Source organism: Pteropus medius, unplaced genomic scaffold (genome assembly GCF_902729225.1).
Source record: "Pteropus medius unplaced genomic scaffold, Ma_sr-lr_union100, whole genome shotgun sequence".
Classification (NCBI taxonomy): domain Eukaryota; kingdom Metazoa; phylum Chordata; class Mammalia; order Chiroptera; family Pteropodidae; genus Pteropus; species Pteropus medius.
In genome coordinates this window covers 9,208-28,615 of record NW_024344372.1, presented here as the reverse complement: position 1 = coordinate 28,615, position 19,408 = coordinate 9,208, and the positions used below count along the sequence as shown (strand labels likewise).

Below are 19,408 nucleotides of genomic sequence, written 5' to 3'. Positions count from 1 at the left end.
CCTTGTGCAGGACCATGACCTAATGTTCTTCATTCTAGGAGTCACCAAATTTCCACTGGGGTGGAGAATCTAGGGCAGCAGGCTCACCTTGTCCTCTGACGATGAAATATGCACAGTGCTGACTTCAGCCAAGTTGAAGTAAGGCATTATGGGAACGGCCTCCCTCAGCTAAGCCCGCTCAGTCCCAGAATGTCAACCAGGAACCGTGGCCGCCAGTCAGATGTCTTTATTAGGTACTTACCACACTCGAGACTTTTGGGGGGAAATAATTAGTTTGCTCTTTAGAAGTCCAAAGACCCTAAAGATGACCCGTATCTGTAGCCATTTTGTGAACCATGTCCCCAGAGTCAGGTGATTCTAGCAGAGCGCAGCTGATGGGGCTACCAGGACAGCCCCCCCACCAAGGGAAAATGATGTCAGTCTAGACTTGACTGTGGCTTCTGCACAGCCTTGAGCCATGGAGAAAGTGCCGAGCTCTGGGCTGTGGGACCCAAAGCCAGGGGCTGACCATGTGGCAAGCCTGGCTGTGTGGCCTTGCCTGCCACCAGCCCCTCCTTCTGGCCCTCTCTCGCCTCTGGGTTCCAGCGGGACTAGCCTCCCTACTGGTCTCCCTTGGTCCCGAGCACCAGCCGTGCCCCTGCAGATGGTTTACCTGGCACCTAAGGGTCTTTCTCAGCCCTGGCTTGGAATGCATCAGGTGCAAAGACACCAGTCCTTGGATGTCCAAGGCCTGCCTCTCCCGGCCTGGGGTCCCCTGCACCCATCTTACCTAGTCACTTTCACGCACCATCGCTAGGTGCCAGCTCCAGTGGGGCTCCCTGACACACCGTGACCCCTGTTGCAGATGGTCCTCGTGCTGCCCCCTCATGTGACATCGCTCCTCTTTCTCCAGAGGCCACTCAAGGTGCCAGGGTCCTGCTCCAAGCCCACCTCTTTGGTAAGGCCTTCCTCACAGCCAACGTCCCCTTCATGACTCCCTCCCGGGACTCTGATTTCCAGTTCCGGTGGGGTTGCTCCTGTTCCCCTCTGAGGTTGGACACATCCATCTCCCCCTCCCGACTAGGAAGGAGGTCCTTGAGGACGGCGGAGAGCACGATGTGAGCCTGGTCCCATTATACATTTTGGAAAGAAGACAGTTCTGTGTCACCGGGAGCTCGGTGGGTTTTAGTGTCCTTGATAACAGCTCTGCATTGTAGCAGGGCCAACAGGAGAGCGATGGAGGGCGCCTGCCTCTCAGGGCCGTGCCGAGTGCTCTGAGGGTCTGTGCCATGTATTCTCCCCCACATTCCCTGGGCAGGTATCAGGAAAGGACCAGCCTAGGCCATGGAGGGGGGCAGGGGAGGCCCAGGCCCAGGTTCCACCCTGAGGAAGAAGTGAAGCTGAACTGGGGCCCACCGCACACCCTGGCGCCCACAGCCTCACCTCCGGAGGGGGCTTTCAGTCTTCCGTGAAGCCACCTGCCAACTGCGGGGACAAGAGGCTTTCCTACTGGTGATGTCTCATTTTGTGGTTGTCCACAGCTAAAGGGACTCTAGGAAACCCATCCCTGGGGGCCAAGAACGGCCGCACGGGGGCCATTCATTGGGTCAAATGGGCCTTTCGACAAGAGCCACGTGCAGTCGGTGTTAACAGCCCGCTCCCCTCTCTCACTGTGGGCCCGGGGACCTGGGCTCCAGCGATTTCCACCAGTGGTACTTTTCTACAGTATCGGCAAAGCCTCCATAAGAGGCATCAGCCAGCGGGAGTTGAGGCGGTGAAGTCGGCCTCAATCACTCTCTCTCTGTTGTACACCCTTCAAGCATTGGAAGCAGAGCAAGTCTCCAGATGATGATTGCCTCTTGGAGCCCCTGGAGAAAGGAAGACCACTTGAGAAAGAGAGGTGGTCTCTGGCTGGAGATAGATGTTTAGCGATGGAAAAAGCAGGAGTTCAGGCCGTGTTGTACAAATGAGCCAAAGATGGCCTCTGTATATCAGCCCCTAGATTATATATGTCTTCAGAGCAGGCGGAGTCCTGTTGGCTCAAGACCCCTGCCAGGACCTGACTCATTTTTACATATCCGATCATTTCAAACATAGCTCAAATGAGCAGATTTTTGGCCGTTTAGAGCCTGCCTGATTTGTGTACCCCACCAAACCTCACTCTAGCTCTGCCAAGAGTAAACAAGGTAGAGCCTTGTGATTTTAAGAACCCGAGCTGCTGAGTGATGTCACTTAGACACGTGAGCGCCCTCCCTGATGCCACTCTCCCAGCTGTCCACTTGCCTTCCTCCCTTAGTCCGACCGGGCTGCCGTAACAAAAACAAAACAAAACAAAAAACAAACAAACAAACAAACAAAAACACCGACTGAGTAGCTTATCAACAACAGAAATTTATTTCTCACCGTTCTGGAGAGTAGAAGTCCAAGATCGAGGCATCGGTGTGGTGCAATGAGGGCCCTCTTCCCGCTTCATGGCAGTCCCCTTCTTGCTGTGCCCTCACCTAGTGGGAGAAGGGTCTGGGGATCTCTCTCTGGAGCCTCTTTGATAAGGTGCTACTCCCATCCCTGAGGGCTCCACTCTCATGGTCTAAGCACCTCCCAAAGGCCTCATGCTCTAATGCCCTCATATTTGGGGGTCAGGACTTCAACATGCCTTTGAGGGGTGCACAAATATTCAGACCATAGCACTCTTCTGGACAGTGCCCCCCGGACCCAGAAGCCCCTGGAGGATCTCCCGCTGTGGCGGACTCCCCTCTACCACAGCCCTCTACCACAGCTCAGGCCTCACCCTGTAAAGCTTGTGTACTGCTGCCTCTCTGGGCCATATCTTCTTTCCAGATCAGCCCCCAGTCCCTGGAACCCAACAGTTTGCCAATGAGCTCTTGTGCAATCACATAGCTGCCCCTTCGAGGCAAATGGTTCTCCAACCTGAGGTTCCTGTTCTCCAGGGTTCAATTGGAAGGAACTCTAAGGCTGACGAGCAGAACAGCCACCGACTTTTTAGACCCCAAACACACAAATCCTGATTGGCTAGCTTTCACTCTCAGCTACAACCCCAAACTCGCTAGAGGCTACTTCAGCCTCAGCGCGACCTATGCAGAACGGAAGGCTGCAAAGCTCGATGAACAGGTCGTGGCCTCTCGGACTCTTGCAGATCTGGGACACCGCTCGGTGGGGCCCGAATCTGTCTGCACATCCTGGGTGCTGTTTTGCACGGTTTGGGTCCCTTGCTGATGTCGGAGATGAAGGGCTTGATCTCTGATGGGGCACAGTGAGTCGGAGCTGCTCGTGGGCACTGCATTTCTCCTCACTCGCAGTGCCTGTGGAGGCTGCACGTGGGGCAAGTGGGAGCCCTCCGCGTACCGCCCTCGGGACAGGTCGGACTCGAACTCCCTCGGGAGGGTCCTCCGCATTGCCTTGTCTGCATTGCCTTGTCGTGCAGGACTAGCCAGGTGAGTTGCAGTTCACAACAAGGACTGATTGCCTATTTGGTCACCTCTCTCCAGGTGTCCCACCAGTGCTCACTGAGCTGTCCCCAGAGGGCCATTGCCCTTTCCTCTACCACTCACGGGAGAAGTGTTCCGGGTGAAAAGGGTTATAGAAACCCACTTTGAAACTTGTGGAACATTCAGAACTCCATCCTGACCATTTCCTGAACATGACCTGTCTTCCTAGCTCACGGGTTTGACAATGTGGAAACGCTTTAATCCCTCTTGCATGCAACCCTTCTAGAGGAAAGGAACTGGGGGAGAGGAAGGAGTGATGGAAACAATGTCAAATGTGCTCACTGAATGGGACACGCTGATCTTGTAAGGACAGAGGAAACACCAAGCCTGACACCTGGGCTGGCATGGGGAGAGCTGTGTGACCTAGTTTTCCAGAACTGCTCCTGGAAGTTTGGCCCTCCTCGCAAGGAACCATTGCCATGCTGGCTTTGCAAGTGCTGGGAAAATCCAAAGTGACTGCTGAGCCTGGGAGCACACTGACAGTGCTGAGGAGGACACAGTCGGGTGGGCCCAGCTCTGTCACTTTCCACGCAAAACAGCTGCTCAGGTCGTCCCCACTGGTCATGGACAGCCTAAACCATTTGGAACCAGCTCCCTTTGCCACACTCCCTGGCTCCCAGGGGACCCCTTCCAGTCCTCCAGGTAGAAGCTGGGACTTCAGTGTCCCCACACTCCTGTGCACTTCCTCCCAGTTGGTCTGACTCGCTGGCCAAGTGGCAGGAGCACAGAGAAGTAACAAAAGGCATCCCACTCACACTTTTTGTCACCGCCATCTCTTTTAAGTTTTCTTTCTCTTTGATCTTCTGCAGTCGGAATAAGAATTGCCTAACGTAGGTTTTTCATCTTTTTTTAAGTCATGCTTGGTGTTCTCTGAGCTTCCTGGATCTGCGCTTTCATGTCCATCTTGAATTTGGGGAAATTCTCAACCTTTATCACATCAAATATTTCCCCTGTTCCTTCCTCTCTTTCGTCCTTTTCTCGTCTTCCACTTCTGCATACATTACACCATTTGTACTTGTCCCGCATGCTTAGATGCGTTGTTCCATCTTTATGATTTTTTTCCCCTTGCATTTCAGTTTGGAAGGTTCTTTTGACAGTTCTTCAAGCTTGCTCATTCTGTCCCCAGCTGTGTCCAGTCTGTCAACGACCCCGTCAAAGGCACTCTTCAATTCTGTTACGGTGTGTTTTTTAATAAAATTTAAAAATACGTTTTTAATTGTCCGAGGATAATTTGCCATCCTAACCATTTCTATACTTACAGTTCAGCGATATTAAGTACATTCTTGTTGTTGCACAACCGTCACCACCATTCATCTCCAGATTTCTTTTCGTCTTGCAAAACCGAAACTCTGTCCCTATTAAACTCTATCCTCACTGACCCTTCTCCACAAGCCCTGGCACCTACCATTCTACTTTCTTTCTCTATGAATTGAACTCCTCGAAGTGTCTACTATAAGGGGACTCATACAGCACTTGTCTTTTTGTGTCTGGCTTCTTTCCCTTAGCATAATGTCCTCGAGGCTCATCTGTGTTGTAGCATATATCGGAATTTATTTCCTTTTAAAGGCTGAATAATATTCCATTTTATAGCATTTTGATGATCCATTCATCTGTTGATATACACTTGGTCTGCTCTCACGTTTCAGCTATTATGAACAATGCCGCTCTGAACGTGGGTATACAAATATCGTTTTGAGACCCGGTTTTCAATTCTTTGGGGTGTATACTCAGAAGTAGGATTGTTGGAACACATGGTAATTGTTTTTACTTGTTTTGAGGAACCACCATATTGTTTTCCACGGTGGCCGTATCATTTGATATTCCCGCCAACAGTGCACAAGGGTTCCGATTTCTCCAATCCTTGCCAACACTTGTGATTTTCTTTTTCTTTTATTTAATTTTTTGATAGTAGCCATTCTAATGGGTGTGAGTTTATATGTTACTGTGGTTTTGATGTGCATTTCCCTAATGATTAGTGATGTTTAGCATCTTTTCATTTGCTTAGTGGCCACATGCATATCTTCTTGGGAGAGAAATTCTGTTCAAATCCTCTGCCTGTTTTTGAATACAGTTGTTTGGTTCTCTTGCAAAAGGGAAGTAGGTCTATATGTGCTGTCATATATGCTATCCTGCATCCATCTCATTAAGTGGCAAAGGCATGTGACAGATCAATATGTACATCATAGACAATACCGCATATTTCATAGCAATCTGTATATAAAAAGTCCTAGAATTAGCTTTGAAAACATAGACACAAATATGTCATTTGTGGTGACCTCTGAGGCGGAGGCAAAATTTGAGAGGAATTTTGTAAAGAGAGAAATTGTGATTTATCTATATTTTGATTTTTAGAGTTTTTTTTTTTTTGGTAACAAGAGTATATATGCAATGTATGTAATATGCACTGTGTGCAATATATAGTCAACTTTATATTTAAGAGTATTTATATAAACCTAATAATAGAAATGGTAGAATAGAAATATATTCTGATGCGGTTTGGCAGGGCCCTCTGCTGTAGAGATCCAGGGATCGAGGCTGCTTCCATCCTGTGGTTTCCCCAGCACAGAGTCACCACGTTTGCTGGTGAACCGAGGGACAGAGCAAGGAACTGTCATACTGGCTCTCAAGTGCTTGGATGTGACAGACAATGCTTCTGCTCATGTCTCACTGGTAAAGAGTCATCCCATGACCCTTTCTAGCTACAAGTGGACTGGCGACGTGGTGTCCCCTGTGTCCAGGACGGAGAGCAAGACGAGCTGCGGATGGGCTTTGAAGTCCCTCCCATGCACTGTTATGCAGTATCTTCATTGCTTGGAGGAGTTCCTGGGGTCAGATTTGCCTTGAAATGCTCTGAATTTTTAAGTGCCTAATATGTGACAGATGCCTGCCGATACAGAGAATCATGTAAACCTCAGCAGGGAGAATTCGCCTCTTCACTGAGTAGCACCTTTCTGCACTTTGCAATTTCGTCTACAATGACAGTAGGCTAAGAATTTTCTCCCTCCTTAGGATGCATGGGTCGAATTTTAATCTGTGAGTCTCTGCTAGGCTCTCTATGACAGAACTTGTTTGAACTCCTGCACAGGTGTCACTAGGGTCACTGAAAACCGTGATTTTCCTGTGGGGTAGGTACTAGGCAAGAGACAGTTGCAGGATGGCTAATTATTTTTTCTTTTAAAATTTGGCCTAACACGTTCACCAAAGAACCATTTATCTCCTAGGAGGACTCCAGGTTTTCTTTTTAATTTTTTTTAAGGAATTTTGGTTTCAGTCAGTTTGTTCCTCATTTAACACTTATGAGGAGGTGTGAATTTCTGATCGCCTAAATAAGCTCTTTCATCTGTGTATGTGTTCAGCTCCCACCTTCAACTAAGAAGCCCCTTAAAGTCCTACTGCAAACGCCAGAATGTGTTCAAAAATCCTCTGCGTATCTTCAGGGTTATATCCCCAGGCCCAGTAGATTATAGGGACAATCACACTCCATTCAGCCCATTAGGAAAACAGAGTGTGTGTTGAACACTCCCAGAGAGGGATGGCCAGGTATCTAAACATCCTGGTCCAAAGTAACGCTTCCGATTCAAAGGGCTGTGCCTCTCAGATGGGATCGAGAGTAAGATACGGTAGAGCAGGGGAATTCTACAGGGAGTAGGAATGCTCTCTGCCATGGCGAGGGCAGCAGATTCTGTGCAGCCTTCAGAGGAGGCAGTAGCGAGGAGCGGGTCAGGTCCCAGACCAGGTGACAGAGTTGGACAGTAGGGCATACGGAGGAGACCTGGGGAACGGTGCTTTCACGCGGGAAAGTGCTAGTACTGGGCAGAGATGCTGGCACCTGGCAGAGTCAGCTGTCAGCAAACCTCAGACAATCCCCAAATTGTGTTTGATTCTCCATGTCGCCTTCTTAGGCCTGCTTTTACTACCTGCGCCTCTGGGTCCGACTGCTTGTCATCTGACAGAAGTAACATATAGTACCGGGAAGAGAAATAATTTGTGAGGTAGAAGGTCAGCCACAGGCTGGAGTGGGTGTGGATATCACGGGCTCTAGACGAATTCAGACCAGGGGTCCAGTCTCCACCCTGTCACTTACCAGCCATGTGACCCTGGAAAAATCACCAGGCCCCACGAGCCTCAGGTTTTTCCTCTGTGAAGTAAGTGGGTTTGGTAAGCCCTGTCCTATGGGACTGCAGGAATGTATGGAGTGTCTGTAAAGCACCTCGCACAGTGCCTGCTGTGTAATGGAACTTTGATGAATGACAGTTATTTCTCTATTGTTTTGATCCCAGACTCTTCTGCTCTCTCCTCTGGGACTTTGTTTGGTTGTTTCTTACCCATGTCATGTTAGAGAATATATAGCTCAATAAAACATGGAATGGCCGATCAGCCAAAGAGGATGTTCTATAAACAAAACTCAGCAAATCTTCTTGATTAAAGGATCTATATTCAAATCCAGGTGCGGGGCAGTCTTCCCAGATGGATACAACACAGAGCTCCCAGACAGAGAGTCAAGGGCCAACCCCTTCCCTCCCTCGAAGCTGTTCTTCCATCCGAAGCCCTTCTTTCCTTCATTTCTGCCCCCATTGAAAGTACCCCTTGATAATAATTGGCCAAATTATACTCGAGGTCATTAAACTTCAAACCTAATTAATGCTGTGGGCTCTGGCTCTCCCAGGCCATGGAGAAGAGTGCCTGTCTGGTGACTTCTGGGCCACACTTCAAAGGAGAGTGACCATATTTCTCTAGAAATCTGGGCAGATGATCCAGATAAAACCCTAGTCCTCCCACTGGGTCCAATGGCATGGGGACTGAGTGCAGGGTACTCGCCCTTGCTACACAGGTGGCTATTTCTCTCTGATTTCTCCATGATCTAAAAGGAATATATCTCAGCAATTTTCCATTTCAGACCTTCTTCTCATGCCAAAGACACTCCATCTGCCCAGTCTAGCAGTGCACGGGGCCTGGCAACTCTCATGCTTCCACACTGGGTGAGAGTCTGTGGGTCCCTGTTGGACAGACCGTATGTCTGAGTGCAGGACAAACATGGCTTTGGCCCGATTCTGTCTTGTGAACATTCCATGGTGAAACACACTGCATACTGCCACCAGCCCAGCCCTATCCCAATGGCCAGTCCCACTCAGGAACCAAGGACAGGGGTAGACTGAAGACCAATTACTTGCTCCAAAAGGTCCCACGACAACTGCCACGGATATTTCTCACAGAGGAGGGCAAGCAAGAATCAGGCAGGTTAGTGCCATGCCAAGGAGGCTGGAGTTCAGAGCAAGCTGTAGATCTGGCTGGGGAATAGGGACTTCTCAGCAAAACATGACCATGGCTGAGTCTCAGCACACCAGCCACTCAGGGAAGAGTGCCTGTCCAGTGACTCATTCCTTCAAGGTCAGGGATCCTGATTTCTCAGAAAATCCTTGCAGATGATGGGGATAAAACACCTTGATCTCTGTGTTCAAATGCACTGGGAGAAAACTACAGGATACTAGCTCCCTGTAACAGATGGAGATTTTTCCAAGATCCGAAAGGAACTTCTCAGAACAATTTTCCACTTCAGACTTTCCTCTCATTCCCAGACACACTACCTGCTCAGTTTAGCAGAGGCCCCCACCCAGCTCATTACAATAAAACCCCACAGAAGAAATTGCATTTTCCCAAAGGGCCAAGCTTCCCTGGCTTGGGACAGTTACGCTTGAGTGCTCTGCCCTGGAGCCCTACCTCATCTCCACTTCTTTGACTTATTCTGTAGGACTTGGGGGACGTCTCAGCACCTTCCTTACATGACTGCAGTCCCTGCACAATTATTATATTCGTGGGTCTGTCCTGCTTATCCTAGCGTCCCCACCACTAACACGGGGCCTTCCAGAGGACAGAAGCTCAGTGAATGTCAGGGGAATAAATGAACCTCTGAGCCCGCGTCTTCTTTACTCCCAGGAAATGTCTCCCACTTTCTTGAATGAACCAATCAAATTAAGTATTCACATATGTTTCATAGAATGACTGAAAAGAAGGATAAGAAACCAGAATTAACAGTGTTTTATTTTTATTTCTCTATTTCTTAACTACAGGAATTCAACTGCTAGTTTTTTCACATTTCCAAGGAAATTCTGTTCCAGTGCCATGTTATCTAGTTCAGGATCACAAACTAGGATGGAAGGAGTCCCAATTTGTGTTACACAATAGTAAAACTCATTCTTGAACAGGTTATTAAAAATATATTATGTCAATGTTATGCACATATGCTGAAGGCTATTAAAACTTCTATTAAAAGAAACAATAGAAAACTTCCTAAAGTAGACAAAGATCAATATCTAAGTCATCACAGAAATCCAAAGATGCAACAGCCTTTAATCCTCTGCCCGGCCCTCACTAGCTAACATGCTGACCCTTCTCTCCTCAAATACATAGTGAAGAATTGGCCTCACTTCATGCCCAGCAGAAGCTGTTGGACATGGGCATGTAAAACGCCTGTCTGCAAGTCTACCTCAGACTCCTCTTCTTCATCTCTCTCAACCTCTATGAATAGGGATGGAAAGGAACTGATATCCCTGGAATTGGCCCTTAGCAAAAACTCGAGGACTTTGAATTTGGTGGTTTCAGCATAGGCCCTGGGACCCCACAGGAACTCATAGCGAGCAGGAAAGCTGTTGGGAACCTGCTGGTACTTCACATACTGTTCCTGCACCCAAATATTTGTGATGAGCTCCCTAGGATCCCCATAGATGAAATGCTCCCTCCCATCATACACTTCCATGTCATTCAAGACTGCCCAGACGTCCTCCTCAGAGGCACAGCCACCCTCCACAAGGATCACACACAGGAGCATGACCAGGAGGCCGGTCTTGGGCATGCTGGGCCCATCGCTCTCCATCCCATCATAGGTCAGGCCCAGAGTGGTGACCAGAACATAGGAGTGGTTGCTGGAATTCACTTCCTTCACATCAATGCCAAAAAGGAGCTGCATGCATTGCGCGGCTTCACTGAAGATCTCAGGGAAGTGGTCCTGACACTCTTCAATGACGCTGCTCAGCATTTCTTCCTTTGTAGTCGGCTCCTTTGCACGATACTTCAGGAGCAGGAAAACTACCAGCTTGGCCACCTTCAAACGCAGGGCATGTTTGAGCAAAGATTCGGCATCTTCAGGGACCTCCAAGGTGCTTGGCTCCTCCTCATCTTGGCTGCTGGAGCCCTCATCTTCACTTTCGCTCCATGGAATATCTTCCATGGCAGCCGGGGAGGGACCAGCACAGTGAGGGTTCTGAGGATAACTTGGTATTAGAGCATCAGATACCTCCTCCTGGCTGTCAGGGAACAGGACAGGGGGGGTGGAAGATATGGAGGAGGAGAAGGACGGGGTTTCTTCGTCATCAGATTCGAAGAAGTGCCCCACCAGCAGGCCCTGGTTCTCTCTTGGGTCCTGATAGTCTTCTCCAAGCTCGAAGAGCTCACCCATTTGATTGAAAGGCATGGTGACTCGTGTTAGGCTGCAAAAAAGTATGGGCAGAGGTGGGTGATAGGGACCCATAGGCCTGGGAGAGTGGGGTGTGAGCAGCATCAGCTGAGAAACACACCTTAGGCAGCTCTGATAAAGGCGACTTATAGGTCTCCTCTCTAGGGGTGCTCTCAGGCCTCACAGGGGTCACTCCTCCTGGGCAGCCTGTCTTCTAAAGACCTGGAGGAGGAAGTAAGATGACTGCTTAGCATTCAGAAGGCACAACCAAAGGTTCTGGAGCTGACAAGGTAGGAGGATATCGTGTGCTATGGGGTCCCCTCTTCTGGGGGTGAAGGAGACGCTGGATACACATCAATCGTGGCCCCTCACCTTAATTCCTGGCACTGCCTGGCACACCTCTGCTCTGTGACCTGAGGACTAGTAAGTCAGACCAAGGGCTTCACCTCTGGGTTCAAGGGTACCCTGTATCCTTGAGGAAAGAGGAAACGAAAGGGCACCTCAGCATGCAGATGGCAAGTGCAGCCCTGGTCCTCCAATGCTAATCAGAGAGAGGCGGACTGTGTGAGGTCCCCTCTGTTAATGAATGGTCCCCTCCTGGCCCACTCACGCTGCTCACCTTTGCTCTGCCAGGACCTCCACCCCGGGAAATACACTGCTGGCCTGAGGCAAAACACTGAGAACAGGACCACACACTCCTGAGACTGAACAGAAGGAAGTGGGGGGCCTCACATCTGACCACACCTGCCCAGAGCCTCCCATGGGATCATGAGGGGTCTCCAAAGGTTTGGATCCATGTACCCTGCGATGGGGTTCCGACCATTTCTCACCTTTACTCCCTGCAGGGCCTAGACAATGCCCTCCCTTTACTGAGCCCACACTACTTACAGCAAGGCCTCCTCCATTAGACACCGGAAAAGGAAGTGATCGGAGCCGATCCACACACTCTTCCCAGTTTCCCCACAGCTGACAGAGCAGGCAGGCCAGGCCTGGGCTCCCAAGTGTTCCGGTTCCCCTCAGTCCTCACCTTGATTCCTTCCAGGGTCTGAGATCCTGCCCATGCTGACCTGAGTTCAGGCCTCAGACCAGGGCCCTCCCCTCCCTGAGACCACCAATCGGGGCCTGAGGAAGTGCTCGGCTTGACAGCAGTGCCCAGGGTTTATAGGGCTGACAGTCACAGCACGGCAGACTTCTCTAGGGCTCCCTCTTTGTTCTGGGGTGAACTCGCTCGTCCCTCAGGGTGATCACCTTGATTCTTAGCAGGATCTGGTCCTTCTCTCTCCGTGGACTGGATATGGCTTCCGGGGATGGGCTGACGTCGTCTTCACAGACCAAGGTCCTCACCGCCCTGAGAGCTCTGAGACAAAATGAGATGAAGCCACAACTGCTTCCCCCTCCACGGCCCCAGGGTCACCCAGGACCAACTGCATGCTGGCCCATCTTTCCTCGGGTACGACGTCTCTTTAGTCTGACATCCAGAGACTTGTTTTTATTCCTGGCTAGGCCTGGGCCAACCCCCTGCTGACCTATTTCTTCCTTAATGAGAACACCTCACAAGAAGCATGTGGCAGAAGGGAGAGCATGTCACATCTAGATACCCCTGCCTGGGACCTCTCAGGATGAGGATGAGGATTCCCAGATGCTCTGTAGTCTCAATGTTTCGCAGAGATCAAGTAGCTCCAGTTCTCCCTAAGTAAATGTTCAGACCCTTCCAAAAGTGGCAAATCCTCAACTTCTCTTTTCATGACTTGAACTCATCCCTTCTGACCAAGCCCCTCAGCTTCCTGAGGACCCTGGGAATGTGACGGGAAGCCACCTCTGCACACCCAGGGCTCAAAGCAGCACAGAGCAGGTTTCAGTGGGGCTTCCTTGGTCTGGGGTTGTAGTAACCTCGGTCCACCCCAAGCTATCCCTGTTACTCACAGAGGGCCTGGGCCCTTTCCCTTCTGCTACCCTGAGGATGCAGAGTGGAGGCCAAGGCATCATGTTGCTGAGATTCTCACACAATGAGGAAGTTTTTCTTCCGGACATCCTGTGAGTCCTCTCAGTGCTGAGTGCAAGGCTTTTCTGGCATATTCGGGAGGAGTGAGCGTTTCTGTCTAGTGTGGAACTCCTAGTCTCACCTTGAAGTCTGTAGGGCATTGGACTCCGCCCTCTGCTGAATGACCTGCACCCCTCAGACCAAGGCCCTCATCTCACTGAGACCTGCGAGGTGGATTTCAAGACAGTCACTTCTGCTACTGCGCCCTGAGAATCCTACCAGTGCCAGCAGGGCCTGAGTCCACTGCTCCGTTGTTGTCTGGGTGGGAGGGGCCCTCAGACCTGCCTCAAAGCCCACACTGTGGTTACTGGCAGGGCCCACGACCCCTTCCATTTGTTGCGCTGCTTCCAGCTCCATCAGGCCAATGCCCTGCCTACCTTAGACATCCCTCAGGCAGAGGTCTAGAAACAGCCCAAAGCCACAGCCCCTCCCTGAGGCAGGGACAGGGCACTGTGGGACCCTTCAATGTGTGCTGGGGACCTCCACCGTCCTACCTCGCGTACTCACCTTGGGTCCTCGCAGAACCTGGACCCACTTCCTCTGCTTACCTGGAGCTTGACACCTCCTATCTTTGGTGCCAGAGTCCCCTTAATATTCCTCAGGGTCCTCACCTCGATTCCCACCTGGACCTTGGCCCTCCGCTTTCCCAACCTGAGTCTTTGCTCCTTTTTCCAAAACCTTGGTCTCTCTCAGAACTGGATGCCCAAGTCAGGAAACAACCGCTGTGGTCCTCTGGCCCCGTGCCCCCCCCCCCCCAGGGCTCCAGCAGGGGCCAGTTTATGTGGGGTCCTTGCTCTTGTGAGGTTCAGAGTCCTTCGGTCCTCCCTTTGCATCCTACCTTGACACCCAGCAGCACCGGGGACTTCCCCTCTGCCGCATATGGTCATCCCGTCCCCGGAAGTCCCGGGGCTGACAGTAGGTTCTGGCTTCTCTGGAGTCCCCACTCTTACGGTCACTTGCCATAGGGCCTCCCAAGGCTAAAAGCCGAACAGGTTTCTGTGGGGCCCCCTCTGTTTCAGAGTCCTGGATCCCCTCAGTCCTCTCTCAGGAGCCTCGCTTTGACTCTGGCAAGTCTTGAGCTTTCCCTCTCTGGACCCGAGGCCTGCCTGGTCCTTACAGCGAGCCCCTAAAGCCTCTCGGACCCAGATGCAGAATTCAGGGAATGCCACTCGTGGTCATCCCACCGTGAGACCTGCCAGAATTAACTTTGTTCTGGGGTCGAGGGTGTCTCAGTCTCCCTCGGGGTCCTCGCCTAGACTCCCGGCGGTACCTCTTACCTGCTCTCTAGGGACCTGAGGCCCTACTCTTTTTACCAAGTCCCCAGAGTCTCAGACCCGGATGTGCACGTCAGGCCCCACTGCACATAATCATCCGCCATCACGCCTCCTATGGCTGATAGCAGGGGCGGGCGTGCAGCGTCTCCTGGATCGTGGGGTCCTCGGTGCCCTCGGTCTTCCCTCTGTGTCCTCACTTTCATTCCAGCTGGACCTGAGACACTGCCCTCTGCTGCCTGAGGCCCTGCCCCTTAAACCAAACCCCCGCAGTCTCTCAGAGCTGGATGCGGAAATCCGGAAACGCTGTGGGTGGTCATCCCCCACCTTTCCCCCCAACCGTGAGGCTGGCCAGGCTTGACTCTGTTCCGAGGTCTAGGGTCCCTCAATCTCCCTCGCGGTCCTCACGTTGACTCTGGACAGGTCCTGGGCCCTGCCTCTACCGACCTGATGCTCTGCTCCTGGCACCGAGCCCCCAGGGTGTCTCAGACCCGGAGGATGCGGAAGGCGGGAAAGGCCGCGCGTGGTCATCCCGCATTCTGGGCACCCCAGGACGGACTGTTCGAGGGTCCGTGGTCACTCTGTCCCCTCTCATGGTCCTCACCTTGAGCCCTGGCAGTTCCTAGGAACCTCCCTCTGCTGACCCGAGACTGGGCGCCTGAGACCAAGGCCCTCACTGCCCTGAGACACCCTACCGAAGTCTGTGGCCATCGCATCAGGCCGCCAAGTCCCGGGAGTCCCAGGGCTGCCGGCAGGGTCTGACATGGATTCGGTGGTTTCCCTCACCCCTCCCTCATATCCTCACCTTGATACCAGGCAAAGTCTGGGACCTGCCCCCTATCGACCTGAGTTGTTTCCCCTCAGACGTTGTCCGTGACTCCCAGAATCAGGAGGTGGGGGTTGTATGGAGGTGGATAGTTCTCCACCAGCCAGCCAGCCAGCCCCGGGGACTCTCAGTGCTGACAGAGGGGGCAACCTGGACTCTGTAGGGGTCCTCAGTCCTCCCCCAGGGTTGTACCTTGAATCTCTGCCAGAGTGGGCTCCTGGCTTCTACGGACCTGAAGTCGGCCTCCCGAATGTGGCCCTCACCTCTCTTAGATTTCCAGAAGAGTAGTCAGTGGATGTCACATCCAGACAGCATTTCTGGGGTTCACAAGAGCTGCTAGCAGGGGCAGAGCTCAGTTCTGAAGGGGAGGGCACAAAATCTTTCCTCTGGTCCCCGCCTTTTCTCAGCTAGTCTCCACCCTCTTCTGTCTTCAGTGTCTGCCCCTTAGCCCAAAGCTCCTATTCCCAGAGTTCCCTGAGGAGGTGTGGGGGTATGCTCAGTCCAACAGCCCTGCCCAGAGTCTCAGAGCTGACCATAGCTCCGAGAGATGGATTCTGCAAAGCCTTCTGCTCTGCGGCGGGTGGACCCCTCAGTCCTCACTCCGAGGGTCCTCACAACCCTGGCAGAGAACGCAGCCATCCCAGGACAGATGCTAGAGGGTCATCTGCAGCACCCAAGACCATAGGGGAGGGTCAGAGGAGAAACCCCCTTTCTCATGCTGTCTGTTCGGCAGACTGAGCTTTTGGAAGCCGTGTATTCCAAAGGTTTAGTTTTACTGAGGACCCTGAGCAGCAGCAGGGAGTCGGGGGTGTCCTGAGGCTGTGCAGTTATCTCCTTTGCAGTGCATCCCAAAGCCGCAAACAGCCCTGGCTCAGGCGAGTTACACCTGAGTGCTCTCCCCTGGAGCCCCAACGCCTCTCCCCTTCTTTGCTTGTTCCGTAGGACTTAGGGGACACCTCGGCACCTTCCTTTGTATGACTGCGAGTCCTCTATGATCATTCTATGGGCGAATGTGTCCCCCTTATCCCAGTGTCCCCGAAGAAGGCCCTGATACAAAGAACCCCTGTCCGGAAGACTGACACAAAGAATGTGAAATAAAGGAGTTATGTCGGGGTCGAATACAGTGTCGACTCAAGCATAGCCCCTCCAGGTACTCAGAAGATAGGAAGGGCCTCCTGCTCATCTGCCCCAAGGAACACAATGAACAAAGGACTCTGTGGGCAATGCCTGCTCCCAAGGACGTTTCCGCTGTTCCCATGGGCACTGCATGCTTCTCGGACATTCCCACGGACATTATCTGCCTGCTCCGCTTGCGAAGGCGGTTGGTCTGTCGTTCTCTAAAGTGCTATCTGCTCCTGTAATTAAGCAGCAGAATTTGCTCCCCTTGCTGGGGCCGTCAGTTACTCCCCTGATGAGCTAGTTTTGCCAAGGAGCAAGGTCACGGGATGACGCAGCCGCCGATTCCACGACCGGACACCCAGTTTCTCTCGCCTGCACTCCAGGTGGCCTAGGAAACTAGCCTGGGCTGAAAGGACAAGCTAGATGGCCTTGGCCATGCCCACTCCCCTAGTTTCTGTGACTGCTGCTTTCCTTATATGATCGGGGCTCCCAAAGGTCCCGGGGAGTCGGGCTTTTGGAGCGAGAGCCAACCGTGTCTATGGGAGTTGCGACCCTCTAATGAACGCTGACTCTACTTAACCCAACTCCTGTGTCGGCCTTTCAGCTGGGAGCGGCGCAGGTCGCCTGAGCCCTGGACTCAGTTTCCCTCCTCTTTCGCCCCCACCACTAACACAGTGCCTTTCAGAGGAGAGGCTCAGTAAACTGAGCAGGGGTATTCTTCATTCGGGTCAAATGTCTCCAAGTTTCTGAAATGAACCAAGCGATCTCAGGTAGACATGCATGATTTATTTCATAAAATGACAGACGAAAGGGATAAACAGCAAGAATTAACAAAATTTTACTTCATTTCTCTAATTCTTGACTACCTCTATTGTACTGCTAAGTTCTTTCGCATTTTCAAAGAAATCCTGTTCCAGTGCCATGTGATCTAGTTCAGGATCACAAGCTAGGATGGAAGGTGTCCCAATGCGCGTGACACAAAAGCAAAACTCTCACTCTTCCAGTGGTTAGTGCTAATACATGTATGATCAAGGTCGTGCACAAATAGATTCTGAGGGTTATTAAACTTTTCAACTAAAAGGAACCATTGAAAAATTCTTAAAAGAAACAAAAGATCAATATCTCAGTCATCACAGAAATCTTAAGATGTGACAGCCCATATTCCCCCACCCAGCCTTCACTAGCTAGAATGCTGACAGCTCTCTCCTCAAACACAGAGAGAATTGGCCTCACTTCATGCCCAGCAGGAAAAGATGATAGATGTGGGCCTGAAACGTGCCTGGCTGCAACTGTGACTCAGGCTCCCACTTCCTCATCGCCGTCAGCCTCTTCAGACAGGGATGGGAGGGAATTGGGATCCTGTCTATAGACCCTGAGCAAATACTCCATGACCTTCAACTTGCTGGTTTCAGCGTGGGCCCTGGGACCCCACAGGAACTCGTAGCGAGCAGGATCGCTGTTGGCAACCTGCCGGTACACTACATATTGTTCCCGCACCCAAACTTTGGTGATGAGCTCCCTGGGCTCCCCATAGATGCTATGCTCCCTCCCAGGATACACCTCCATGTCACCCAGCGCTTCCCATATATCTTCCTCAGGGGCACAGTCATCCTCCAGGAGGATCAAGCCCAGGAGCATGACCAGGAGGCCGGTCCTGGGCATGTTGTGCCCATCGCTCACCATCCCATTGTAGGTGAGGCCCAGGGTGGTGGACAGGACATAGGTATGGTTTGTAGCATCCACTTTATTCACATCAACACCAAAGACCAGCTGCAGGCACTCAGAGGCTAGGCTAAAGATCATAGGGAAGTGGTCTCCGTATTCTTTGATGACACGACTCAGCATTTCTGCCTTTGTGGTTGGCTCCTTGATGCGATACTTCAGGAGCAGGAACCCCACCAGGTCGGTTATCTTCAAATTTAGGGCATCTTGGAGCGAGGACTCGGCATCTTCTGAGTCCTCGCTGCTGCTTGGCCCCTCCTCATCTTGGCTGCTGGAGCCCTCATCTTCAGATTGGCTCCATTCAGGGGTAGCCATGGCAGGAGGAGAAGGACAGGCACCCTCAGGGCTCTGGGGAGGGCTCTGTGTCGCAGCACCACCCACCTCCTCCAGGATGTCGGGGAACACGACAGAGGGGGTGGAAGATATGGGTGAGGAGGAGGGGACCGTAGCCCCCTCCGTCACCTCAGCTCCAAAAACATGTGACTCCAGATGGCCGTGTTTCTCCTCTGGGTCCTGATGGTCTTCTCCAAGTTTGGAGAGCTCATTCATCTGACCAAGAGGCATGGTGACTGGTGTCAGGCTGCAACAAGAGTGTGGGCAAAAGGTGGGCAATAGGGACCCACAGGCCTGGGGAAAGAGGCACTGTGAGCGGCCTCAGCTGAGAATCACTCCCTAGGTGTCTCTGAAAAACGTTACCTTACACGTGTCCTCTTTAGGGGTACTCTTGGGCCTCACAGGGATCTCACCTCGACAGTCTTTCCCGTAAGATCCTGAGGAGGAAGTGAGACAGCTCCTCAGGGTGCAGCAAGCACAGTCTGAGGATCAGACACTGACGGTGTTGTTGGGGGTGGGAATTGAGACTGTGAGGTCTCGTCTGTTCTATTTGGGTGACCCCTTCCATGCTCACTCAGCATCCTCACCTGTCCCTGGCAGGGCCTGCCTATCCACCTCTGATGGCCTGAGACAAAACACACAGAACAAGACCGCATACACTTGAGACTGCCCAGGAAAATGTGGGGTGGCCCTACATCTGGCCACACCTACCCAGATTCTCATAGGTGTCACCAAGGACACATGTGTGTCACCATATTCTATTAGTTCTATCTGTCCTAGGATGGGACAGTTCCACGCAGTCTTCATCTTGTCACTCTGCTGTGACTGGGACAACTCCATCTGTTGACCTGAGGCCACCTTCCTTAAGCTTCATCTCCATAAGACTCTGCAAGAGGAAGTGAGGGGAGCCATCCACCGACCCATACCAGGTCTCCCCATCCATGAGAACAAGGGCTCGGCAGGTCAGGGCTCCATGTGCCCAGGTGTGGGGGGGACCCACTCAGTCCTCACTGTGACCCCTGCCTGGGCCTGGGAACCTGCACCAGCTGACCTGAGTGCAGACACTCAGACCAAGGCCCTCCTCTCCTTGAGACCACCCTTCTGGGAATGAGGAAGGGTTCAACCTGACAGGCCTCCTGGGTTTCCCAGGGCTGACAGTAG

General features: G+C 52.0%; 2 protein-coding genes across 2 annotated transcripts; both read right to left on the bottom strand.

Annotated features, from left to right (window-relative positions):
• Positions 1–9,906: 9,906 nt before the first annotated feature.
• Positions 9,907–11,113, bottom strand: LOC120608684 (melanoma-associated antigen 8-like). Its single transcript, XM_039870590.1, has 2 exons — positions 11,057–11,113; positions 9,907–10,969 (listed from the first exon to the last, which is right to left on the bottom strand). The coding sequence occupies exon 2, from the start codon at positions 10,951–10,953 to the stop codon at positions 9,907–9,909; it is 1,047 nt and encodes a 348-aa protein (XP_039726524.1). The 5' UTR covers positions 10,954–10,969; positions 11,057–11,113.
• A 6,375-nt stretch (positions 11,114–17,488) lies between these two features.
• LOC120608687 (melanoma-associated antigen 9-like) lies at positions 17,489–18,229 on the bottom strand. The gene has a single exon (XM_039870592.1). It carries the CDS (start codon positions 18,227–18,229, stop codon positions 17,489–17,491), a length of 741 nt encoding a protein of 246 aa, XP_039726526.1.
• Between the last annotated feature and the right edge of the window lie 1,179 nt (positions 18,230–19,408).